The sequence below is a fragment of the Cnephaeus nilssonii genome (assembly GCF_951640355.1).
Source record: "Cnephaeus nilssonii genome assembly, chromosome: 5".
NCBI classification, from domain to species: domain Eukaryota; kingdom Metazoa; phylum Chordata; class Mammalia; order Chiroptera; family Vespertilionidae; genus Cnephaeus; species Cnephaeus nilssonii.
Window position 1 is genome coordinate 95330260 of NC_137076.1, and position 23600 is coordinate 95353859.

Consider the following 23600-nt stretch of genomic DNA (forward strand, 5'->3'; position numbering starts at 1 on the left):
CTTTGCAGCCTCCCACAACCTCTGCACTCACTTCTGATCCCACATCCTCCCTGTGAAGTCAGCTCTGTGGCAGAAATAACATCTCCGAGGCTCATGCAGGAAATCTGAGGCATAAATGAGAAGTTGCCTCAGTCCCCTGCATTTATATAAACCTCCTAATTGCTTCCATGTGTCTGGTTGTTAGCCACTAATTATTAGGTGTTTTGTCTCTGTCAGCATTTTCATAAGCTGTTCCTTTCTGTGATAGGCATTTAACCCAGGCTGAGTTGCCATGTTTTGAGGCCGTGTGGGGGTTTTGAAGCTGTGAGCCAATGTGGTAGAAAGCGCGTTGAACAGCAATGCACTGAAACAGCAATAACAACATCTGCATTTAATATGCCTGGCACTGCGTTGCATCCTTTGATTCCTTGAATCCTCGCCAAGAAACCCTAAATGGTGCTCTTATAGATGAGCGGCTCAGAGAGGCTCAGTCACCCAGCCAGGAAGAGGTGTGTGTCGGTCAGGGCGTGAGTTTGGCCCCACTTAGCAGATTCAAGTAGCAGTGGTTTGGACGAGTCCGAAGGTTTTTTTGTTTCTCTCACAGGTAGGCAGTTAAGGAACAGATAGTGTGGCCGCTTCGTAGGGTCAGCAGAGGCCCGTGTCCCTTCTAATGTGGCCATAATGTCCCTCTTCCAGGCAAGAGGGGGAAAGGGACAAGGGCAAAAGGTGCATACGGGTGACTTTGTCCCCCTTTGAAGGAGATTTCCAGGAAGTCCTGTCTCTGTGCGTCTGCTGTGTGTGGTCGCTGTTTCTGCCTGACGGCTACGGCATGTTTGATTCTGTGCTAAGCATTACATAGATTACTGCATTGGTCTTTTCAACCCTGGGGTTCTAGTTTAATGCCTGCTATTACTAGTGCACTGCTAAGTAATCCTAGATAAATCACTTTCCCGCTCTGCCCCTCAGTTTTCTCATTTGTTTTATGAGGAATTAGACTAGATAAGGAGTTCTTTAACTTGGGGGTCTACAGACCCCCACAAGGCCATGGATAAAATTCAAGAGGGAGGGTCATGAATTTGGATGGTGAAAAAATAGCATATTCTTGTTTTCACTAACCTCTAGTTAAAATTGAGCATTTCCTTCTATTATGACTGTAGGCAGCAGATCACAGTAATCTTAGCAGAACCTGTGACTTTTCACCAAAAGAAATCAGAGATTTTTTTAAGCATATTATAGTAGCTCAGATATGTTAAAATAGTGTTTTTTTATCATCACTACCTCAAAAGTACGGTATTTATTACACATACCATATTTCATGTGATTATATGTACATGTATCTCAAAAATGTGATTTATGTCACAAACGTTTTAAATATTTGAGTAACTTATTGCATTATAATTTATTTTCCTCATAATCCTGTGTGTTTTGTTTTATGCACACACACACACAGGCACAAAACATTTTCTGGCCTGGCCAGTGTGGCTCAGTGGTTGAGCATCAACTCATGAACCAGGAGGTCATGGTTCGATTTTCAGTCAGGGCACATGCCAGGGTTTCAGGCTAAATCCCCAGTAGGGGACATGCAGGAGGCAGCCAATCAATGATTCTCTCTCATCGTTGATGTTTCTATCCTCTCTCCCTCTCCCTTCTCTCAGAAATCAATAAAAACATATTAAAAACCATTTTTCTTAAAAGGGCCCATAGGTTTCGTGGCCAAAGGAACTCTTGGGACAAGTGAGACCACCTCCTAGGCTAGGAGATCTCTTTGCCCCTCTGGCTGTAAATGAAACTCTGCCACTAGCTATCATGGTCATCCTGAACAAGTCCCTTCAGCTCTCAGTCTCCCCAGTTTTCTCTTCTGTAAAATGGGTACCATGCATGCTTTGTCTAGCTCAGAACTGCTAGGAGAACCAACGTAATCTACATTAAGCTCACTCAGTTGCAGAGCGTATGCATATTCACTTACATGGGGTCAGCTTCTGAAGTGCTAAGCAAATGCTGAGTGTTATTAAATTATTCCATTTTAGCCCCATTTCCCAGAGATGCTGATGTTTTTCTATTACTTCCAGATAAGTGTCCTGCTACAGCCATACAATTGCTGATGCCAGATTGGGATTGAACTAGTACAAAATTCAATAATAAAGAGGAAAATGCACCTTAAGTGCACTTGGATGAACCTACTTAAGAACACAAGGAGATAAAAGGAGATTTCACCATGGGTCATATAGCTTCAATTGTCTTAGAAAAATGTGAGCCAATATACCATGGTTAAAAAAAAAGTCATAGATCAACAAGTCATTTTCTCTGCAACCTCTAAACGCAGGGATAATTGGACAAGTGACAGGAAAGTTGGTTTTCTTCCTAACTGTGCCTTTAAAATATCTGTGAATACTTATTAAATATGTATTCAACCAAGACATCTGCTGAGGTGGACACCATGAAGGTTTTAAATAGCAAAGTAAAGATCTATAAATACCTTATTTCTTAAATTATATTTTAGAAAGAACCTCAAATGATGTTTGGCATGTTACAGAATGCTTTCAGTCTTGAACCCAAGACACAGATAGTCAGCTTGGCCAGGAAAGATGGCCCCTAAACGAACAGGTATTTTTATCAGTTTCCCCGAAGAGTTATGGAAATACTCATGGATGTTTTTGTTGGAGAGGGTGTTTGTTCTGTACAATGGAAGCTGCCCTTTTTCCTGGCTTGCTGAGGAATTTATAGGCTACTTAGTCCCCAAATACCCATTGCCTCTGCTTTGACCTGAACAGAGGATGACAAAGAGACCAATCTCCTTTCTGGAGTGAAAAGATGTTCTCCCCCTTCAAAGGGAGGCTGGGAGGATTCAGAGAGAGGGATAGTAGGTGAAAACATTCAGCACCCTGCTTCACACCCCGCAGGCCCCTTTTTCCTTCTGACACCTGCCCTTGCCACCTGCTGGACCAAAACCGGCCCACCGCCTGAACTTGCAAAGGTTTGTACATCATCTCAATGCTTTATGCTTTAAAATGGGCATTGCCCTTTAATATAGAAAAGTGAGGGTCAGAAGCATGTATCCTAACTCAGAATAAAGTGTTTGGTGTACTTGATGAGTCTCAGGAGAGGAAAAAAAAAATGTGCTAGCTCAGTCATTCCATTTGTGGTTGGGGCACGAATTTCCTTTCTTAGTCCAAATGACCAAGTCTGTGAGGGCAGAAGGGGGTTGGGCAGTCGGGCTGGAATCTTTTGGATGACTGCATCCAAGATTGTCAGTCTCCATTTGTATGGTACCTTTACCCATCCATCACCAGCATCAAAGGCCTCATCTTTAGCCCGGCTCTGAGCCATTTGCCTGACACTGAAAAACTGCAGAATTTTCCTGCCAAGTGTATATCCATATACATTTGTATCGATATAGATCACCTTCAAAGGCCACTTCTGCTTCTTGCAGTTAAGGTTATCATATCTGCCACCTCTTTTGTTCTTTAGAAAAACATACTTTGTGGTTAGACCTGGCATTATGTCCTTGGTCTGTTCCATTAGCTGTGTGACTTTGGAGAAAACTTTTAACCTCCTGAGCCTCCACCTTATAATTTGTAATAATAATACCTAACAATGGCATCCATTTATACAATCGTTGAATGTTCATCGTGCGCCAGGCACTGTGCTAGGCTCTAGAATTTCAAAGAAAGGAAGAAAGACAAGCTCTCGATCCTTGTGGCTCTTCCAGTCTAGTAGAGGGAATTATAATAATCAAGTAAAGAAATACTCCAGATTGTTACCGATGTGATAAAAGACACGAAGGAAATGGGCAGGGTGACATAATAGAGTGAGCGGCGTAAATGATACTTAGGTGAGATCTGAAGAAGGAGAATGAGCAAACCGTGGGAAGAGCTGTTCACAGCACCAGGGAGAGGTAACTGAGCACGAGGGTCTAGAGATGGAGAAGAGATTGTGTTTCAGGAACAAAGAGTAGCATCGTGTCCAAGAGGGAAAAGGGTACAAGGTGGGGTCAGAGAGGTAGGCAGAGACCAGATCGCATGCGCCTTAGGGGTCATGATAAGGAATTTTAGATTTCATTCTAATCAGAGCGGGAAGTCAATGAAAATGGTTAAGACTTGTTTGGTATTCGTGCTGTTAAAGGATCGGGCTGGTTACTGAATGGTGAAGGGATGATAGGAAGCAAAAGTGAAAGTGGGGAGGCCAGTGTTATTATAAGTAAGACTTACAATAATGAGCACAACCCTTTACATAATGAGCACAGCCCCGGACACACAGTACTTCTCTAGGAATGTTCATTAGCTATTGTTCCGGAAAGTCTAAGCCTGTGCTGTCTAATGCAGTAGACAGCAGCTTTATGCAGCGATTGAGCATTTAAAATGTGGCTAGTGCAACCATGGACTTAAACTTCTCATTTAATTTAATTTTAATTAAATTAAACTTACATTTAGCCCTGGCTGGTGTGGCTCGGTTGGTTGGGCATCCTCTTGTGCACGGAAAGGTTGCCTGTTCGATTCCGGTCAGGGCACATGCCTGGGTTGCAGGTTCCACCTCCAGTAAGGGGCGTGCAAGAGGCATCAATTGATGTTTCACTTTTGTATCAATGTTTCTCTCTCTAAAATTCAATAAAATATTTTAAAAATAAGTTAAACACATTTAAAAACTAATATTTGATTCAGTCATTGGGAAGTATATATTTTTAAAAACTTGGATATATGAATCTACTTTTCTAATTATAAATGTTATGAAATCTGAATATAGATTTAAGTATTTTCAATGAAAACTTAATGTCCAGATTGAGATGTGCTATAACAGTAAAATATACACATGATCCCAACAACTTAGTATGAAAAAGAGAATGTAAAATATTCTATTAATTGTCATATTGATTATATGTTTAAATGATAATATTTTGCACATATTGGGTTAAATAAAATATTATTTAAGTTAATTTTTCTTCTCTTACTGTTTTTAATGCTGCTACTAGAGACTTGAAATTACATCTATGGCTCATATCTTATTGCTAGTGAACATACTGATCTAAGGGAAAACAGAAATATAGATATTTAAATACTCAGAATCTTAACTCTTGATTGTGTCTCCTATGAGAAATCTCAATTTGAAGATTGGAACTGGGAAAGAATAAAGAGCAATAGCATCTCTCAGAAACGCTATACAGGCTCTACATCTAAATTATGTATTTTATATACATCTCACCCTTGAGGAACCTTTTGGCATCCCTGGCTGTTGGATATTGGACCTGCTGTGGCAAGTTCAGGTACCCCAACTCTGGGGGAAGATGAAGAATGGTCCCAGAGTATAAAGCTGTATTCCCAAAGCCAGGCTCAGTAAGCCTCGTGGAATTAATATATCCACTTTGGGCACAGAAAGGACTGAGCCAGAATAGCACAGATTTATTAAATCTCTATCCAGGGAGCATAAAAACACCGAACCTCCCAAAAGTTTAGCACAGTGTGGGCGTAATAAGTCACTGGGGAGGCAGGAGTGATTTCCATCTCTGCCTGCAGATTCTCTACAAAGCAATTTCTTTCCAGTTAAAGTGAGTGCCAGGTTTAGGTTCATTATCCCATTTAAGCCTCATGAAACTTTACGAAGTAGGCATCAAGGTTCAGTGACTTGTCCGAGATCAGATCACACAGCTGCTAAAAGGCAGAGCAAACTCAGGCCGTCCGACTGCAGAACCTTCACTCTTAACCCCCATACTGGGCAGCAATCCCGCTGTCCTGCCGTGACCCAGAGGGCCACCTTGCATAGAAGGCTCCTTCTCTTGTATCCTGTTCGGGCCATAATTCCTGAAAGATCATCCATCCGTGTGCTAAGAGGTAGTTCACTGACCACTTGCAAATGTAAACAAGACACACATGGTCTCTACCCTGGGCAATAACCACAGAACCGCCCTCTTTGGATGAGAAATCTTTCTTCCTTTTAGAAAGGTGGCCGTGAGTGCTAAGAGACGAAATCTCCGCGGTCCCAGGAACTGACAGGTGGGCTTCCATCTGTAAAAGTCTGTGTCTTGCTTTATGTTCTATAGCATTCAGCTACTTATTGTTAAAATGAAAAGCAAATGGAGACCAGCCTTGAGGGTTCCCTGAGCAGATAAAACCAGTTGAATCATTAATTTAGCTTATTGCCAATCGCTGCGAAGAATAAACAGTCGCTGCTTCCTCGTTCACTATATAAGCTGCTTATAACAATGGACCATCCCCGCGCCTCATTCTGTGTTTTGGTTTGAGTGCTTCTGGTGTGTGCACGGTAAGTTTTTACTAATTACTACTTCTGTGATTCATGGGTTTTACTGTGGCTATTTCTGAACCTTTGGCATCCCATGGCACCTGAAAAGGGACCCCAAGAAGACGAACCCCAGCAACCCAGAGGCTAGTGAGCAGCCAGGTGCTGATACCCACAGCTCTTTGCGCTCACTACTTTCTTGTGGCGTTTTTGGGTGTTTCTTGGATCCAAACTCCCCTCTCTCTCTGCCTTCTGAGCTCTCCAGCTGTATTGTGCACACTTGCTTTCTGTTTCTGTTTTGTTTCCTGGTATCTGTTTGTGCTGAAGTTTCTAGGCAAGTCACCCATCCTGTTCAAAAGAGGGGGGAACAGTGCTGGACTCCAACAGTGCTGTAGGTAAGATGTGTTAGGGAATCCAAAAGTAAGATAGGTTCCACCTTGTTCTTGGACCAGCCTCTTACGCCTTTCTAGAAACATGGATGAACTTTTGGATATTTATTATTTATTTTGCTCCTAAATTCACCAAAATTTAATTAACAGCACTTCTTATAAGTCATAAGAGGACTGACCACTTATATTTGTGAAGTTCCTGCTATATTTAAAAATTAAAATTATTAGTTTCAAATCTTTAATACATTTTTAATGTTTACGTTTAGTATATTAAAGCTTTTGACTTACACAAAAATAGAACTGTATGAATAACCTCATTTAGACATAAATTCAAAAAACAAGTTTGCTTTCTTCCTGAAAAAGCCCCTTCAGCTCTCTCTCTGCAATGAATTACAGAAACTTACTTAATTCTCGACTGTCATTGCTGGTTACCTGTCTGGCTACCTTAAGGGGTATCTCAACTCTGAATTCCCAGCACAAGGCCTGGTGTCTAATAAACATTTCTTTGAGTGAATGTGTAGGTCCACAGTTCCCGTTTGGTTCCAGGACCTCATCACACTCTTAAATATTATTGAGGAGCACAGAAAGCTTTTATGTGGGTTATACCTATCAGTGTTTGCTGTATTAGAAATTAAAACTTAAATGAGTTAATAAATACTAACATTTTTTAAAGTTAACACTACACCCATTATATGCTAACTTAAATAATCTTTTTATAAATATTTTCCAAAACAAAATATATGTAGTGAAAAGAGTCGCATTGTTTTACGTGCTTGGAAATCTTTGGCGTAATAGAAGACAGCTGGATTCTCCTAGCTCGGTCTGCATCCAGTCCATGGAGCCTCTGGAAAACTCCACTGTACATTCATGAGAGGACTATGGAAAAGGCAAATGACAGTATTTATTATGAAAACTGTTTTGATATAGAGGGGCCTTGAAAGGCACACTTTGAAGACCATTAGAGGGAAAACTTCACTTTGGGATAAGGTTTCTGCTTCAGGATTCCTCTACCCATTGCTAGCATGAGAGCAGTCAGAGAGAAGGAAGAAGAGGAACACCAGAGAGACAGCCTCTTTTCCTTTGCGCTAACGCGGAGTCTTGCCGTAACACGAGATGGCCGCCGCCACTTGTACTCCGGGCCGTACAATGACGTCACATAGCGCCGTTCCACTACATTTCCCGGGATGCTCTGCCAACAGCGACGCCATTGGTCGGCGCCGACGGAAGTGTACTTGACCAAGCGGAAGTAGAGGGTCTCAGAGGCTGGGAAGGTGAAGAGAGGAAGTGTGAAGCGGTGAGTAGCCCGCTGGGTCTTCTTAGCTGTCGGTGAGGGACGCAGCCGGCGGGGGCGCGAACTGTTGGGGAGTGCGGGGTGGCCCCTTCTTAAAACTGGGGCCTCCGACTCCTGCGTTCTTCCTGTAGACCTGGGAGCGGGGAGAAGCGAAACACTGCTGTGGAGGCGCAGTCTCCCTGTTCGGATATGGCTGTTTGAAGTTTGCTTGGGACGAGCTGGGGCGAATTCGGGCTCCGGTCGCGACCCGGGGGTCGTTGGTGTCATTTTACTGCTACCGAACGGGTGGGGCTGTGCCGGTCTGACTCGGCTCCTCCCGCAGTGGTTCTCAGTTGGCTGCACATTAGAACCACCTGGGACGCCTTTTTAAAATTACGGATGCCCTACGACGCTAACCCAGCGAAACCAATAAATCGGCATCTGTGGAGTGTGAAATCTGCACTAAAGCGTCCCAGGGGTTACGTTGTGCAGCCAGGGTTGAGAACCATTCTTATTCAGTGCCTGATTTTGACCCCCAAGGGGATCCTCATTTGGACCACCTTCCACTGTAACCTGCATGGGCTGCGTCTCGGATTGGGGTGAAGTTGGTGATCTCTGGACATGGATTGCATTTTGAGTTCCACCAGAAACTTACTCTTTTGGGGAGGGGAAGAAAACAAAATTTGTGGAGGGGGGGACCAAGCTTGGGGGGGATAAACAGACTTCCTGCTGCAAGAGAGGGAGCCCAAAATGGGTGACCCCAGAAATTTATTCTTGACCTTTGTGTGGTAGTGCTGGAAAGACAGGGTGTAGTTTCTTATTTAGGACCTGGGTTTTCATTCTGAATAAACTTCGGGTCACTTCATTTATCTTGCCATTGTTTTAGCTTCTGCCTTTCTTTTGCTATTGGACAACCTCCGAGCATTGGAAAGTGGAAGTCACATTCAAATCGGTCTCTATTGTTTCTTATATAAGAAGTTCTGAAAGGGACATCAGTTAAAATGGTATTTGGCACTATTCATGGGCGTATGATACTATATAATAAATTCTAACAAAAGGAAGCTAGGGTGTGTTTTGAGCTTTGATGGAGAAGTTTGTTTGGGTGTGATAGGATTGTGTTTGAACATACGCACCATTGCCCAACGTGTGTTCTGTTTTTCCAGAACCAGCTTCACCTCCCTCACTGATTCAGCATGGGGGAGAAGTCAGAAAACTGTCGGGTTCCAGAGGACCTGTTCAGTGGTTTGCAAGTTACAGATCCCCAGGAAGCAGAATGTGCTAGTCCTTCAGTTTCTAATCCCAAAGATCACCAGCCCCAGAGCAAGCTGCTCAAGGATGTTGAGGCCCACCCCCAGGAGGACCAGGGAGAAGAGGAGCACTTTCATGACTGCAGTGCCTCATTTGAGAAGGAGGAACCAGGAGTGGACACGGTTGAGAACAAACCTGATGATGATGTGAATTCCTCTGAACTCGACGAAGAATACCTAATAGAACTGGAAAAAAACATGCCAGATGAAGAGAAACAGGTAAGTATTTATTTATTGTGCATGAATCTGCCACGTAAAGTGCTTTTTAAAATTATTAAATGGGGCTGACACTGTATCATATACCTTGTCATGTGTGGTTAAGAATAACTTGCTCATCTGTGTCTTTATTGCTTTAGTAGTGATGCATCTGAGATAAATCGGGAGCATGACAGGGAAGCATAGAGTGTGTCTGCTTAGCAAAAAATTTCTTTTTTTCTGTGACCTTTGATTTCTTATATTCATCTTGTGTAATTATTTTCTAACCTTTTAGCTTTTTTTGTGACCTTATCTATAGTTGGCTGCTGAAATTCTTATAATGGACATAGTTAGACTTCAAAATTATGGAATGCTGCCTATTTAGTACCTTGTTAGCAAAAATGACTGCCTGAATATCCTGGTGGCGGTTTGGTTACAGAGGGGAGTTACTGGGGCCTGTATCATTTACATAACGTTCTCAAGAAACAGAATTATGTATGATAGTAGCTATAATTTGTTAAGCACCTATAATGTGCCAGCTGCTGAGCTAAAAAGGTTACTTGTGTTTTCATTTAATCTTCACAACACGCCTTAGAAACAAATACTGTTAGCTCCTTTGTAAGAGAACAGTTCAGTGGTAAAGTAACTGGCCCAAGATCACGCATCTAAATTGATTCTCAAACCCAGATCTGTTTGATGCCAAAGAAAATATAATGTAGAATTTAATAACAAAATTAGCTGTTTTCCTACAAAGCCAATACACTAATAAAATGTACACCTTCCTGCTTCTTTGTCTCTGGGCCCCCTCCTCTTAGTGTCCTCCATGTATCCTTCTGATCTCATGAGCAAGGTCCTTTGAAGAGTTGCCATAATATCTGAGCCGGGGGGTTAGGGGGAAGGAGACATATGTAATACTTTAAACAGGAAAGAATTTAAGTTTTTAAAAAATACCTGAGCTTGTCTGCACAGAACTTGAACAAGACTTGCAGTTTAGCCTTGGCCAGTGTGGCTCAGTGATAGAGCGTCGATTCCCTGTCAAGGGCATGTACCTGGGTTATAGATTCATTCCCTGTCTTTGGTGTGCGGTAGGCAACTAGGCATGTGGGAAGGAACCAATCCATATGTCTTACATCAGCGTTTTTCTCTTCGCTCCCTTCTTCCCCATCCTTCCTTCTTCCCACCCTCCCTCCCTTCCACTCTCTCTAAAAATCAGTGAAAAAATTATCCTCGGGTGAGGATTAACAACAACAACAAAAGACCTGTAGTTGAGTCTCTGAGGAGCTCACTTGCCGAACAGGTTGTGATAGATTGGTAATGGGCCGAGATATTAAATCTATTGGTTTTAACATTCATGTGTTAGCTTTTGTGCTAGTGTATGCCACCAGTAGAGGAGGATAAAGAGCAAAAATGAGCCAAGTTCATAAACTACCTCAGCAGAAATGGCTCGGAAAATTAAATCAAGTGCTATTTGATAACATTAGGGAAATGATTTTCCAGAAAGTGAATGCGTGGTTCAGTTTCCATATCACTGGTGTAGACTTTAGAAAAATATGTATGTTTAAATGGTAGCAATTTTCTGATGCCTTAATATATTTTGCCCTGATATTACAGTGAATTTTCTAGTGTTGTTGGTTTGACAGTTGAGTGGTTTGGCTCAAGTGTTATATATAGTCTGCACCCCATTTCCAATTTGCAAAACTTTTTGTGTCTCCTGGCCAGGAAATCACATTTTAAGTTCTAGAAATATTTAAAATTTTTATTGCCTATCAATTATATATTTTAAACAGCACATACTTTTTAAACTTTTAAAAATTTGATGTAACTTACATATAGTGAAACTGTTTATGTTCTGTCTTGTACCATTCATTGAGTTTTGACAGCTGTATGTAACTCACACCCCTATCAAGAAAGAGAACATTTCTGCCTGGCTGGTGTGGCTCAGTGGTTGAGTGTTGATCTATACACCAGGAGGTCCCTGGTTCCATTCCTGGTCTGGGAATGCCTGAGTTGCAGGCTCAATCCCCAGCCAGGTGTGTGTGGGAGGCAGCTGATCGATATTTCTATCTTTCTCTCCCTCTCCCCTTCTCTCTCTATCAAAATCAATAAAAACATATATTTTTTTAAAAAGAACATTTCCATCATGCCAGAAACTCCCTTTATGTGCTTGACCATTCATTTCTTCTCCCAACCCTCACCCACCAAGGGAACCACTGTTCTGATTCCTATCCCATGGGTTGGTTTTTCCTGTTCCAGAGTTTTGTATAAATATAATCACTTAAAAAACAAACATTTCATATGTTTTCATAGCTTAATTTGAAAGTTTATAACAATATCTCCTAGAAATAATATGGGAGTGGTAGCCATTATTTTATAGAAATATAAACCATTAACTTCACTGTAAGAAAACAACCTCTGAGTGCAGACAGCCTTTAGCTAACTGTAGTACTACTCTGTTAGCTATTTTTACGCTGTTTTGATAAATATCTGTGAAATAATTATTAGGAAATCAGCAAAACAGTTGAAGAAATGTCTCTGCTGCACATAGGTTAGGTTTTATAGGTCATTGGGAACAGGATATCTTTAAACTTTACTCTTAAAATGGACAAATTTCAGATAATTCAACAACATCAAAAATAAGCACAAATGGCCCAAAAATGTGAAAAGACTTTAATAATGTATATGTAAATTAAACATTATGTCTCATGTATTAGATGAGAATATTGACAAGAAGAGGATATAGGAACTCATGTTGGGAGTTAACATTGCTACATCATTTTTATGGGATATAGGTATCATGTTTTATATGAACTTTTCTTTAGACCAGGGCTATCAATAGAACCTTCTGCAATGACGGGAATGTTCTATTTTTATACTCTCCAGTACGGTAGCCACTGGCCATCGGCTACTGCATTTTAACAGTCATCTGACCAATGTCATCCAATAAATTTAATTAAAAAACAACAGTCATCTGGCTGAGCACTTGAAATATGGCTAGTACAGCTGAGAAACTGAATTTTCCAATTTTTTACTTTAGTTAATTAAAATAGCCACATGTGGCTAGTGAATACCATATTGGACAGCACAGCTTTAAACCTTTGATTCTCTTCTTGTCATTTATTTTAAGGAATTTATTAGAGATATGAACAGCTGTATATAGAAAGATGTGTTGTAGCATAATTTTGGAAAACTAGAAATGTTAGAGGGTATCACTTTAAATATTTTTGGCATATTTATGCAGTAGTGTGCAATGAAGTCATTAAGAAGGAGCTGAATCTTAGAAATGACATGGGAAAATGCCTGTAATGTAGAGTTAAATGAATTAAGCAGGGGTGATAATATGATTTGTAATAAATATATATTTGGTTATTGTCCAGTCCTTGACACCAAGTACCTAAAAGCCTTGGGATTTCCTAAGTGATAAGAAATACAGGTGTATTTTATTCTTAACAAGCCCCTTTCAACCACACCTAAGTTAATGTTAACAGGTGACTTTTGGAAAGCCCCTAAGGGTGAGGTCTGGTTGTCAGTTTGGAGCTTTCAGTGCCACCCACCCCTGCCTCTTGAAAGGGAAGAGGGGCTGAAGGTTGAGTTAATGGCTGATGACCCAAGATTTGGTCAGTCATTCTTACACAATGAAGCCTCCATTAAAAATCCAAAAAGATGGGGTTCAGAGAACTGAGTTGATAAACACATGGAAGTGCTAGAAGGGTGACACACCCAGGAGCATAAATGTTCCCCTTCCCACATATCTTACTTTATGCATCTCTTCATCTGACTGTTCCTGAGTTACATCCTTTATCATAAACCAGTTATCTAGTAAGGAAACTGTTTCCCTGAGTTCTGTGAGCCTCTCTAGCAAATTAATTGAAGCTGAGGATTAGGTCATGGGAACCTCCAATTTAGAGCCAGTAGGTCAAAAGCAGAGGTGACAGCCTGGTTCTGAAGTTAGCATCTGAAGTGGGTGTGGAGAGGGGCCAGTCTTGGGAGGACTGAGCCCCTTAACCTGTGGGATCTGATGCTGTTTCCAAGTAGGTAGTGTCAGAGTTGAGTTAAATTGTAGGACATCAGCTGGTGGTCCTCATGGAGTTGGAGTTACTCGGGGTGGGAGAAACGCTGATCACAAAAGTGTTCAGTTTTGCCGAAACCGGTTTGCCTCAGTGGATAGAGCGTCGGCCTTCGGACTCAAGGGTCCCAGGTTCGATTCCGGTCAAGGGCATGTACCTTGGTTGCGGGCACATCCCCAGTGGGAGGTATGCAGGAGGCAGCTGATCGATGTTTCTCTCTCATCGATGTTTCTAACTCTCTATCCCTCTCCCTTCCTCTCTGTAAAAAATCAATAAAATATATTTTTAAAAATATATATATCGTGGCAGTTAACTGGTTAATAGCCTAAGTCCATTATTTAAGCTGACTCAACTTGCCCGGTGGCTGAGAAGATAATCTAGGCTCAAGAGTGTGAGTTCTCAGCAGAACTCATAAACCATGAGGAATTAAGGAAGAGGAAGGCAGTTAAGATTTGGTAAAAACAGGCAAAATCTCTTAAGGAAAGCACTGTGTATGTGTGTTTTTATTTCAGCAACAAATCTTAACTGTTTGTGAAAACGTAAATGTAGACATGATGACCCAGAGGAATGGGATTTTAGCTGACATTTGCGATGTAATAGATCTGTGAAGCAAATAAGTGATTCTGGAAGGCTTGGCTGAGGTAAAGGACAGATCTGGTAGATGAGAATTATTGCTATAATCTTATGACACAAGATGCTTATAGTACTGGGACCTATAGGATATACTGTATTGTCGTGGTATTGATCCTGCAAGAGACTCGCCTTTTATCGGCTACTTGTCACAATGGAGTTCTTAGGCCTCAGTGGGGTTTCCTGGGTAATTTGAATGCACACTAACAGTTTCAGGACCACAGTCATGGGACCTTGCACATAGTCTTTCTTCATTAAATAGCTATTGAATGGCCCATATGGTTATCTTTCTCATGAGGGCCAGTAATTGGTATTATAGAGATTTTTATCTCATTCATTTATTCAAGAAATATTTGTATTTCTCCACATGCCAGGCATTGTTTGAGGCCCATAGGGATACAATGGTGAAGATGGAGACGATTTCTTTTCACTCATAAGTATATTTCTAGTTGGGAGGTATGGAAAAGATAAGATGAAGTGATGAAGGGTAGGGAGGGTTGGGAGGATGGGAAGGACTATTCCAGATCAGGAAAGGCCTATCTGGGAAAGGGGCATTTCAGCACAGACTTGGAGGGGAAAAGGAGTCAGATGTGTTAACAAACATGTAAAGAAAGGCTCGAAGGTAACTATAAGCTTGGTATACCCTTGGCATGCAAGGAATTAAGAGCCAGGCCAGTTGCTGAAGTAGTGGTTGAGGAGGAGGGTGAGGTGATGAAGTGAGGGTCTGATTATGGAACACTGAGTCGTGGTAAGGAATTTCAAGCTTATTCCAATAGGAAACAGATGGATAAGCCAGAGTAGAGATGAAGTTAATCTGTAAGCAAAATGCAGATTTAGTCATTTTCATGGGTTTGCTCCGTAGTGCCAGTTGTTTGCATAAGCATTCATTTACACATAGTAGATACATACATAGATCCATGTAAGTAAGGGATACAAAAGTCTTACTTGGTAAACATAGACCCAGAGCACATGGCTTCTGGGATTTTAAAACATTTTCCTTAGGCTCTGAAAAAGTAAAAGATTAGTCTTTCCTTTAAGGCTGTTGTATTTTTAACCAGGAACCATTATTGCAATATTGGTTTAGAACAGAAGTTTTATACCCATCCTTTTCCTTCTCTCATTTTTCCTAAATCCTATGGTTTCATTTTTCCTAAATCCTTCTGATTTCCATGTTTCTGCTACCTCACCTCATTGCATTGCTTTTATGATGTTATCAGTGCTGTAAGAGTGGTGTGTTTGCAGAGAACATTCTCCTGGTTGGTTCCAGAAAGTTTTCAGTAACTTTTCTATAGTGGTCTGCATATTTTGCTAACCTCATAGGAAAATCTTTCTGATTTATTGTTTCCCTTTTATTTCATTTCTAATGAGCATTCTTTGGAACTAAGGTTGTCTTATTTATTAATTTCTTAGAGTTTACCAGTATTAGGTTTATGAATGCTATTGACAAATGATTAAATGAAATCCTAGAATTTAAGAACCGAAGGGACCTTAGATTTCTGTGCCTGAGTTTAAACCAGGAGAAATAAGGCTTGTTTACTCCAAGACATTTGGAAGTTAATATCTTTAGATTACCTGCTGATGGAAAAGGTAAAGTGTCCTTCAGTGCTTCTCAGACTTTATTGTGCCTAAGAACCACAGGAAACTTGGTAACCGTGCAAAGCCTTGAGAAGTGTCTGAGACCACAGGCTGGTGGGGTGGCAGCCAGGGTTCTCCTTTGCCAACAAGCATCCCCAGGCCATTTCGATATTGGGAGAACTGTGGCCACACTTGGGAGCCAGAGAGCCATATGGATACAGATGTCTAAACTTCCAGAGCGAAGTAATGACCTAACAGGTATATTGACTGCATCCAACATCAGAAGAATAGTTTACTAATAGGATTTTTTTTCTTTTCTTTTCTTTTCTAACCCTCATATGTGCTCAGTGTCTAAAGAGGACTTACTGGGTGGAATTTAAGCAATACCAAAATAAGGAAATTTATTTCTATTAAATTGAGGTTTTGGAAATAGAATTTTTCTGAGTTAAAAAACAAGGGAATATTTCCAAGATTAATTCCTCATAGATCAATCATCTTTCCTCAGAATAAGACAATGAGAGTCAGGTTCCAACTATAGCTTAAATCCAGAGATCCCCCCTCCAGGCTTCCCAGAGGGCTTCTAAGGGATTTGTGGAAAGAACACATGTGTCTGCATGTGGAAAGCAACTATGTCCAATTTCAAAGAAAACAAGACTTGAGCATTTGTTTATTTTTTAATGGTGAAGAATTCCCTTTCAGAATAACTTGTGGGGCTGGTGTCCCTTGGCCTTTCAGTGTATAGTTTTCTCATCCCACCTAGATTGGACTCAAGCAGAAAGTTGTTGCATGTGCCTCCATTTCCCAGCCCATTAACCGGTATGTATTTTTTTCAACCCTTCGTTTACCTAGATGTGATTGGTCTCCAGGTGATTATGCTCGACTTAGATGTTTCATTTGTAGCAATTACTTTACAAAGCTGCAGGGGGCAGCAGAAAGCCGCTGATAGATTTACAATATGGAAATTGCTGGTGTGAACCTCTTGGCCTTCTCCTCGTTGTCTATTAAATACATGCTCACTGCAGGATTATTTAAGAGAATAATTTAAAATAAATTTAATGATCTTCCTTAGAATGCAGACTGTAAAAAATGTCTCTAATTTGGGAATTTAATTCTGCCTCAAAGGTTATTTTTAAATATATTTTATCATTGAATAGTGATAAAAGGCATATACACTTGTAAGCTCCAAGTTAACGATGAGTGAGGAGTACAGAGCCCTGTGAAGTTCTTTAAGTCCGTTTTATTCACTGACCTAAAGCATGCAGACAGACCCCGTCAAAGGCCCTGTAGATCCTGGAAGCGGACTGGGGAGATGTAGGCAGGAACTCCTGGAGCATGGTCGGAAAAGGGCCCATGGGAGGAAGATTGTGGTCAGAAGGCCTTCAAGGGGCCCCTCTTGCCCAGGTCTAAGGAGTGTGCAGTGTTTTACAACCCGTGAAATTATCTAAGCATTAAGTACCATTCCAAATTTTTTTCAGTGCTTTTATTATCTTACAATTAAAAAAATTTTTTGAGGCAGAATTGAATGTCCAAAGTAGAGACATTATGTACAGACTGCATTCAAAGGAAGATCATGTGGGAAGGAAGTGAAAGGTGGTCCTGGAGAGGAGATGGGTTTTGTACTAGACTTGGAAAATTTGGTTTGGACCGTCGGGGGAAGATATGGAAGAGAAACAAGGGCATTGCTTGAATAAACAAAAGAATGGAATGAAGATTAAGCATGGTGAGTTTTGAGAGACAACAAAGAAATCAGACTGTCTAGAAGAGAGGACTTGTGCTGTTACAGAAAACCAGAGAAGAACCAAGCAACACTTAGAGAGATGGAGTTACAGTTATTACGCGCGGGCCCAGAAGAAAATGTCTCTCAAATTCTGGACCCCAATATGGAGGAACTTTCCCTATTTATATGTTTTTACCTTCTTTTTCTCCCAAATATGGGGCCCCCTTTGCAAGTTCTTAAAGAGCCCCTATGTGCTGGGGCCTTGAGACCTCAACCAAAGGCCTGGCCTGGTGCCAGCACTGATAACTTCGTCCGGGGAAGGTTTAATGGCCTCTCTGAAGTGGGAGTAGTCTTATTTTCCTTATTATTTAAGCAAGCAAGCATTTGCAGAAGCCAAATAGCAGGGTTAAAATTTCAAACAGCAGTTTTTATATAAGATGGATGCTCCAGTGCAGGGTAGCAGGAGGTAAAGTTGAGTAGGTTGCAATAGAGGTTTGATGTAGTATAAAGAACAAGTGATTTCTGAATCTTGATTGCTTACCTGTAAAATGGATAGTTAAATACGTCCACGCCCTCCTCTTAGAATTGTCTTTAAAGCAAATGAGTCATGTATGTGACAGCAGATTTTAAGCAGTGAAATGCTATACTGGTGTATGTTGTATTGAACTTTAAATACCAGGCTGAAAAGTTTGAAGTTGTGGTGATAACTGTTGAGATAAACTGCATTTATCAAGGGCACTGTCTTTTTGGGGTTTTCCTTGACAGTTCCTGTGACGATTGTACAGTGCAGAATGATGTCCCTGTTCCCCCTGAGTTTTCAGTGGTGGGGAGGAGTGAGGAGTACAGAGCCTGTAAAGTTCTTTGATTCCCACTGTTATGGAATGGAATTCTAGAGCAGATGTTTCTCTGTGAGGCCTCTCTGGAATGTGTTAAAGGGCATTGTTGAGGCCTGCGAGAGTCTCCTAACCACATTAGACCAGAGCTTGGACTGATTTGCACCTGATAATGCTGAATATCAGCAGTCATTTATGTGTGACTGCCCCTGGCACTTAGCATGTTAAATAAGACTTATACATATGAAATCTGTCCTTGGATTCCAGTACCATTACACAGTATGCATGCCATCCTTTCGGGAAAAGACTATATTCCAGCAGCAGAATAAACCCTAGTCTTTCTACTAGAATCAAGTTAATCTCTTGGCACAGCTGGGAAATGGTGCAGCTTTCTCTTCAGAGTGCTATTTTTAGCTGTTTCCAAGGAGATGTTCAGCATGATATTGATAATTGCATCAATCCTCACTTTACACAATCTGTGGAAGCAGCGGCTTCTTTCCAGTGTTGACTGCTTAATAGGTCACCGAGTTGTGATTGGTCAAGCCAAAAAAATGAAATGCCTTCCTGAGAATAATTGGCCATAGAAATATGTTATGGAGTCTTTCTGCCAGTTCAACTCTTGGTCCTAGTTATGAAGACACCGTGAGCTTTGCTTGGGCTGGCTGGCTGCTCAGTTTGGCCCTTAATCAGTAATTCCTTCTGGGCATGCCTTGGATCTAGGCTTTGCCCACTGGGGTCTTCATGTTCTAAATTTACTAAAGAATGATTAAACTCTTAACACGCACGCACTCACACTTTACAAGAGCCTGACCTGGTAGGCTGAGTGATTCATCTGCGGTCAGAACATTCCTGATGAGTTGGCACTGAAGAACAGATTTAGATCAAAAAGTAGCTTCAAGTTAGAGTTAAAGTAGAGGAGATTGAAATTAAAGGATGGACATTAAACTCCATTAACTTGGTGAATTGCCCTTCTCTAAAGAATTTGTGTTTTTAAAATAACTTAAAAGTATATTTAAAAAGGAAGACCTATGTAATACTTTCAACAATAAAGATTAAAAGAAAATAAATAAATAAATGATATATTAAAGACCTGTAAGACCTGTGGTGCATTTATTCATGACAGCATATCTTCTCTTTTAACTTAACATGTTACCTTGCATTGATATATTTTCTAATGTGAAACCAACTTTTCATTTCACTTTATTGGACAATGATATATGGTGTGTGTGTGTTAATTTAAAATTAATGGACTGAATTTGCTAATAATTATAGGGTTTTACTTTTACCTTAATTGAAATTGTTTTATATTTTTAAAATTAAATTTCTTGGGGTAACATTGGTTAATAGTATTATATAAATGTTATATTTCAGATGTACAGCATTATAATTCAACATCTGTATACTCTTGCATGCTTACCCCCAAAGTCTAGTGTCCTTCCCTTACCATATATTTCGCCCCCTTGACTCACTTTGCCCTCCCCCTACCACTCTTCCCTTCTGATAACTAGCATTCCATTGTCTGTAGGTATGAGTTTATTTTTGTTTTGTTTGCTCATTTGTTGCTTTTTTATATCCCACATGAGTCCATCTGACTTATTTCACTTAGCATAATACTCTTAAGGTTCATCCATGTTGTTGCAGATGGCAATGTTTCATCTTTTTTATGGCTCAGTAGTATTCATTGTAAGAACCTTCATGTTGTTTTCCATAGTGGCTGCACCAATTTACACCAGCAGTGTAAGAGGGTTTTTTCTCCACATCCTCTCCAACACTTGTTTTTGTCTTTTTGATAATAGCCATTCTAACAGATGTGAGGTGATACCTCATTGTGTTTGATTTGTATTTCCCTAATAACTAATGATGAACATCTTTTCATATATCTGTTGGCCATCTGTATGTCTTCCTTGGGAAAAAAAAATGTTTGTTTGGGTTCTCTTAATCAGATTTTTTTGTTTTTGAGGGTTTTTTTTTTTTGCCATTAAGTTGTATGAGCTTTTAAAAATATTTTTTGGATATCAATCCCTTATCAGATACATGATTTGCAGATATTTTCTCCCATTCAGTAGGTGGCCTTTTCATTTTTGTTGATGATTTCCTGTGCTGTGCAGAAGCTTTTTAGTTTGATGTAGACCCACTGATTTATTGTGGCTTTTGTTGCCTTTGCTTTTGATGTTGTTGCCTTTGCTTTTGATGTCAGATTCAGAAAATCAACACCAAGATCTTTTGTATGTGGCTGTGCAGTTTTCCCATCACCATTTATTGAAGATACGGTCCTTTCTCCACTGTATATTCTTGGTTCCTTTGTCATAAATTAATTGACCATTTATGCTTGGGTTTATTTCTGGTCTCTGCTCTGTTTCATTGACCTATGTGTGTGTTTTTATGCCAGTACCATACTGTTTTAATTGTCATAGCTTTGTAATAGAGTTTGAAATCAGACAGTGAAATGCCTCCAGCTTTGTTCTTTCTCAAGGGTGCTTTAGCTATTCAGGGTTAAAATAATTCTTGACTAGATTTATTATGGAGTTTTCTTGGCTTACGCATCCAACCCCCCTTCATATTTGGAGGAATTTTTCTGTGTTGTAATCTTGTTGAGTGACAGTACTCCATGTCCCTCACTCCTTTGTCTGACAGCGAAGGCATGTGACATACACTTGGCTCATTTGATGCCACTGATCAAGACTTTGAATCTGGGTGGAGCAAAGAAAGAGGAATGGTTAGGGTTCATTTGTTGCTATTACAAGCCTGTTTTGACCAGACTCTTCAGCTAAAGGACACTTAGTGTCTTCTTACTTCTTTTTTTTTTAAAATAAATCTTTATTGTTCAGATTATTACAGTTGTTCCTCTTTTTTTCCCCCATAGCTCCGCTCCACCCGGTTCCCACCCCAACATCTGCCCTAACCGCCCCCCCCCACTGTCCTCATCCATAGGTATACGATTTTTGTCCAATCTCTTCCCGCACTCCCCACACCCCTTTCCCCCTGAGAATTGTCAGTCCACTCCCTTTCTATGCTCCTGATTCTATTATATTCACCAGTTTATTCTGTTCATCAGATTTTTTATTCACTTGATTTTTAGATTCACTTGTTGATAGATATGTATTTGTTGTTCATAATTTTTATCTTTACCTTTTTCTTCTTCTTAAAGAATACCTTTCAGCATTTCATATAATACTGGTTTGGCGGTGATGACTCCTTTAGCTTTTTCTTATCTGTGAAGCTCTTTATCTGATCTTCAATTCTGAGTGATAGCTTTGCTGGGTAGAGTAATCTTGGTTGTAGGTTCTTGCTATTCATCACTTTGAATATTTCTTGCCACGGCCATCTGGCCTGCATAGTTTCTGTTGAGAAATCGGCTGACAATCGTATGGGTGCTCCCTTGTAGGTAACTAACTGTTTTTCTCTTGCTGCTTTTAATATTCTCTCTTTGTCTTTTGCTCTTGGCATTTTAATTATGATGTGTCTTGGTGTGGTCCTCTTTGGATTCCTTTTGTTTGGGGTTCTGTGCGCTTCCTGGACTTGTAAGTCTATTTCTTTCACTAGGTGGGGGAAGTTTTCGGTCACTATTTCTTCAAATAGGTTTTCAGTGTCTTGCTCTCCCTCTTCTTCTGGCACCCCCATAATTCTGATGTTGGTACGCTTGAAGTTGTCCCAGAGGCTCCTTACACTATCTTCATATTTTTGGATTCTTTTTTTTCTTTTTGCTTTTCTGGTTGGGTGTTTTTTGCTTCTTTGTATTTCAAATCTTTGACTTGATTCTTGCAATCCTCTAGTCTGCTGTTGGATCTCTGTATATTATTTTTTATTTCAGTCAATGTATGCTTAATTTCTAGTTGGTCCTTTTTCAAGGGTATATCCTCAAGGGTCTCACTAAATTTATCGGCCTTTTCTAGAAAATTCTTGAAAAACCTTATAACCATGGTTTTGAACTCTGTATCCAGTCGTTTGCTTTTCTCCATTTCTTTCATTTGTGACCTGTTTCTTTGTCTCCACATTTTGGCTGCTTCCCCTGAGCTGATAGAGTGGCTTTGTGTGGTAGGTGTCCTATAGGGCCCAGTGGCTCAGCCTCCCCAGTTACCTGAGGTGGACACTCTTGGTGCACTCCTTTGTGGGCTGTGTGCACAGTCTTGTTGTAGTTAAGCCTTGATTGTTGTTGGTATCCCTGGTAGGAATTGACCTCCAGGCCAATTGGCTGTGAGGATCAGTTGTGTCTACGATTGGAGAACTTCTGTGCTGGAGACACCCTTATGGGGCGAGACTTGCTTCAGTGGGGTTTTGGTGCTCACTGAGTCTGACCCCTGAGTGTGTCCCTTATGGATCTGAGGAGTTGTAATCTGGATGGTCCCACTCTGACCCCTGGGTACACTGGCTCTTGGATCTCCAAGGAGGTGCTAATTTAGCCTCTGCCTGAGGACCCATCAGCATATTTACAAATCTCCAGAGACATAACAGTTTCAATTTGTTCCTAATCTTAAGAGTATCAGTTATTTAGGCTCCAGGCTTTTCCTGTGTGTGAAATGTCCTGCTAACTGTGTTTCCTCCCTTTGAAATTTTTATTTAATCAGAAGGCTCAAGAATGAAGGAGATTTTGTTTTTTAAAAAAACAAAAAAACACTCTCAGAAGGCGTCAAGTGGGGGGCCACTTCTGCTGGTTCTGCTTGTGTTCCCCGATGATCAGGGCTGAAAGCACAGAGACTCAGCCTGTGTCGTCTTTTCTCTGCCGAGCAACGTTCACTTGGTCTTTGAGTTTGATGGGTGGTCGGCCATCTGTGTGAATTTCTGAGTTGTTAGAAGAAGCTAAGAAAAGGGAGATTTGTTTATCTGGGTCTCTTCAAATTTCCTCCTGTTAGCCTGCTGGCAGCATACTGCCCTGACCCTGCAGGTGAGGTGTGCCCCCCACAATGCACTCTGCCAGCATACCTGTGTCTCCTTCATGACACAAACCACAGTTGTAGCTAAGTAAATATTAAATTACTTATTTTACAGAAAATCATAACTCATATTTGGTGAGCACTTATGTGCTAGGCATTATATTAGGAGCCTTAAATACATTATCACATTAGTCCATTAAGTATTAAAGCCTCATTTCTTAGATGAAGAAAGTAAGGCTCAGAAAGATCTGGAAGTCGTCCAAGATCATGCGATTAATAAACTCCAGATACAGATTTTGAATTTACAGTGATGTGTATACCAGTAGATGTGTTGCTTAGTTTCAGTATGAGTAAGTAGAAATTAAATAATACCTGAATTACCATTCTGTGCAAAAGATAAACATAGGAAACCTATGATTTGCATTTTAAACACAATCAAGAATGTGTTGGTGATTAGCCAGGTAGTTATGTGTTTTTTTTCTATATCTGTTGGAGATTTAGATAGAACTGACCCAATTCTCAAAAGTCAAGTTGTTTGCCAG

General features: G+C 40.5%; 1 protein-coding gene across 2 annotated transcripts in view; it reads left to right on the forward strand.

The window, feature by feature from the left end:
- Window positions 1-7504: 7504 nt before the first annotated feature.
- The window catches only part of TTC1 (tetratricopeptide repeat domain 1), a 33105-nt gene continuing 17009 nt past the window's right edge, over window positions 7505-23600 (forward strand). The window contains exons 1-2 of one of the 2 annotated variants that reach the window (XM_079770028.1): window positions 7505-7890; window positions 9030-9392. In XM_079770028.1, the coding sequence (XP_079626154.1) occupies window positions 9060-9392 (333 nt within the window). In that variant the 5' untranslated portion in view covers window positions 7505-7890; window positions 9030-9059. Of the gene's footprint in view, window positions 7891-8576; window positions 9393-23600 lie in introns of those variants that run through there. The other variant, XM_079770029.1, reaches the window with a different exon arrangement.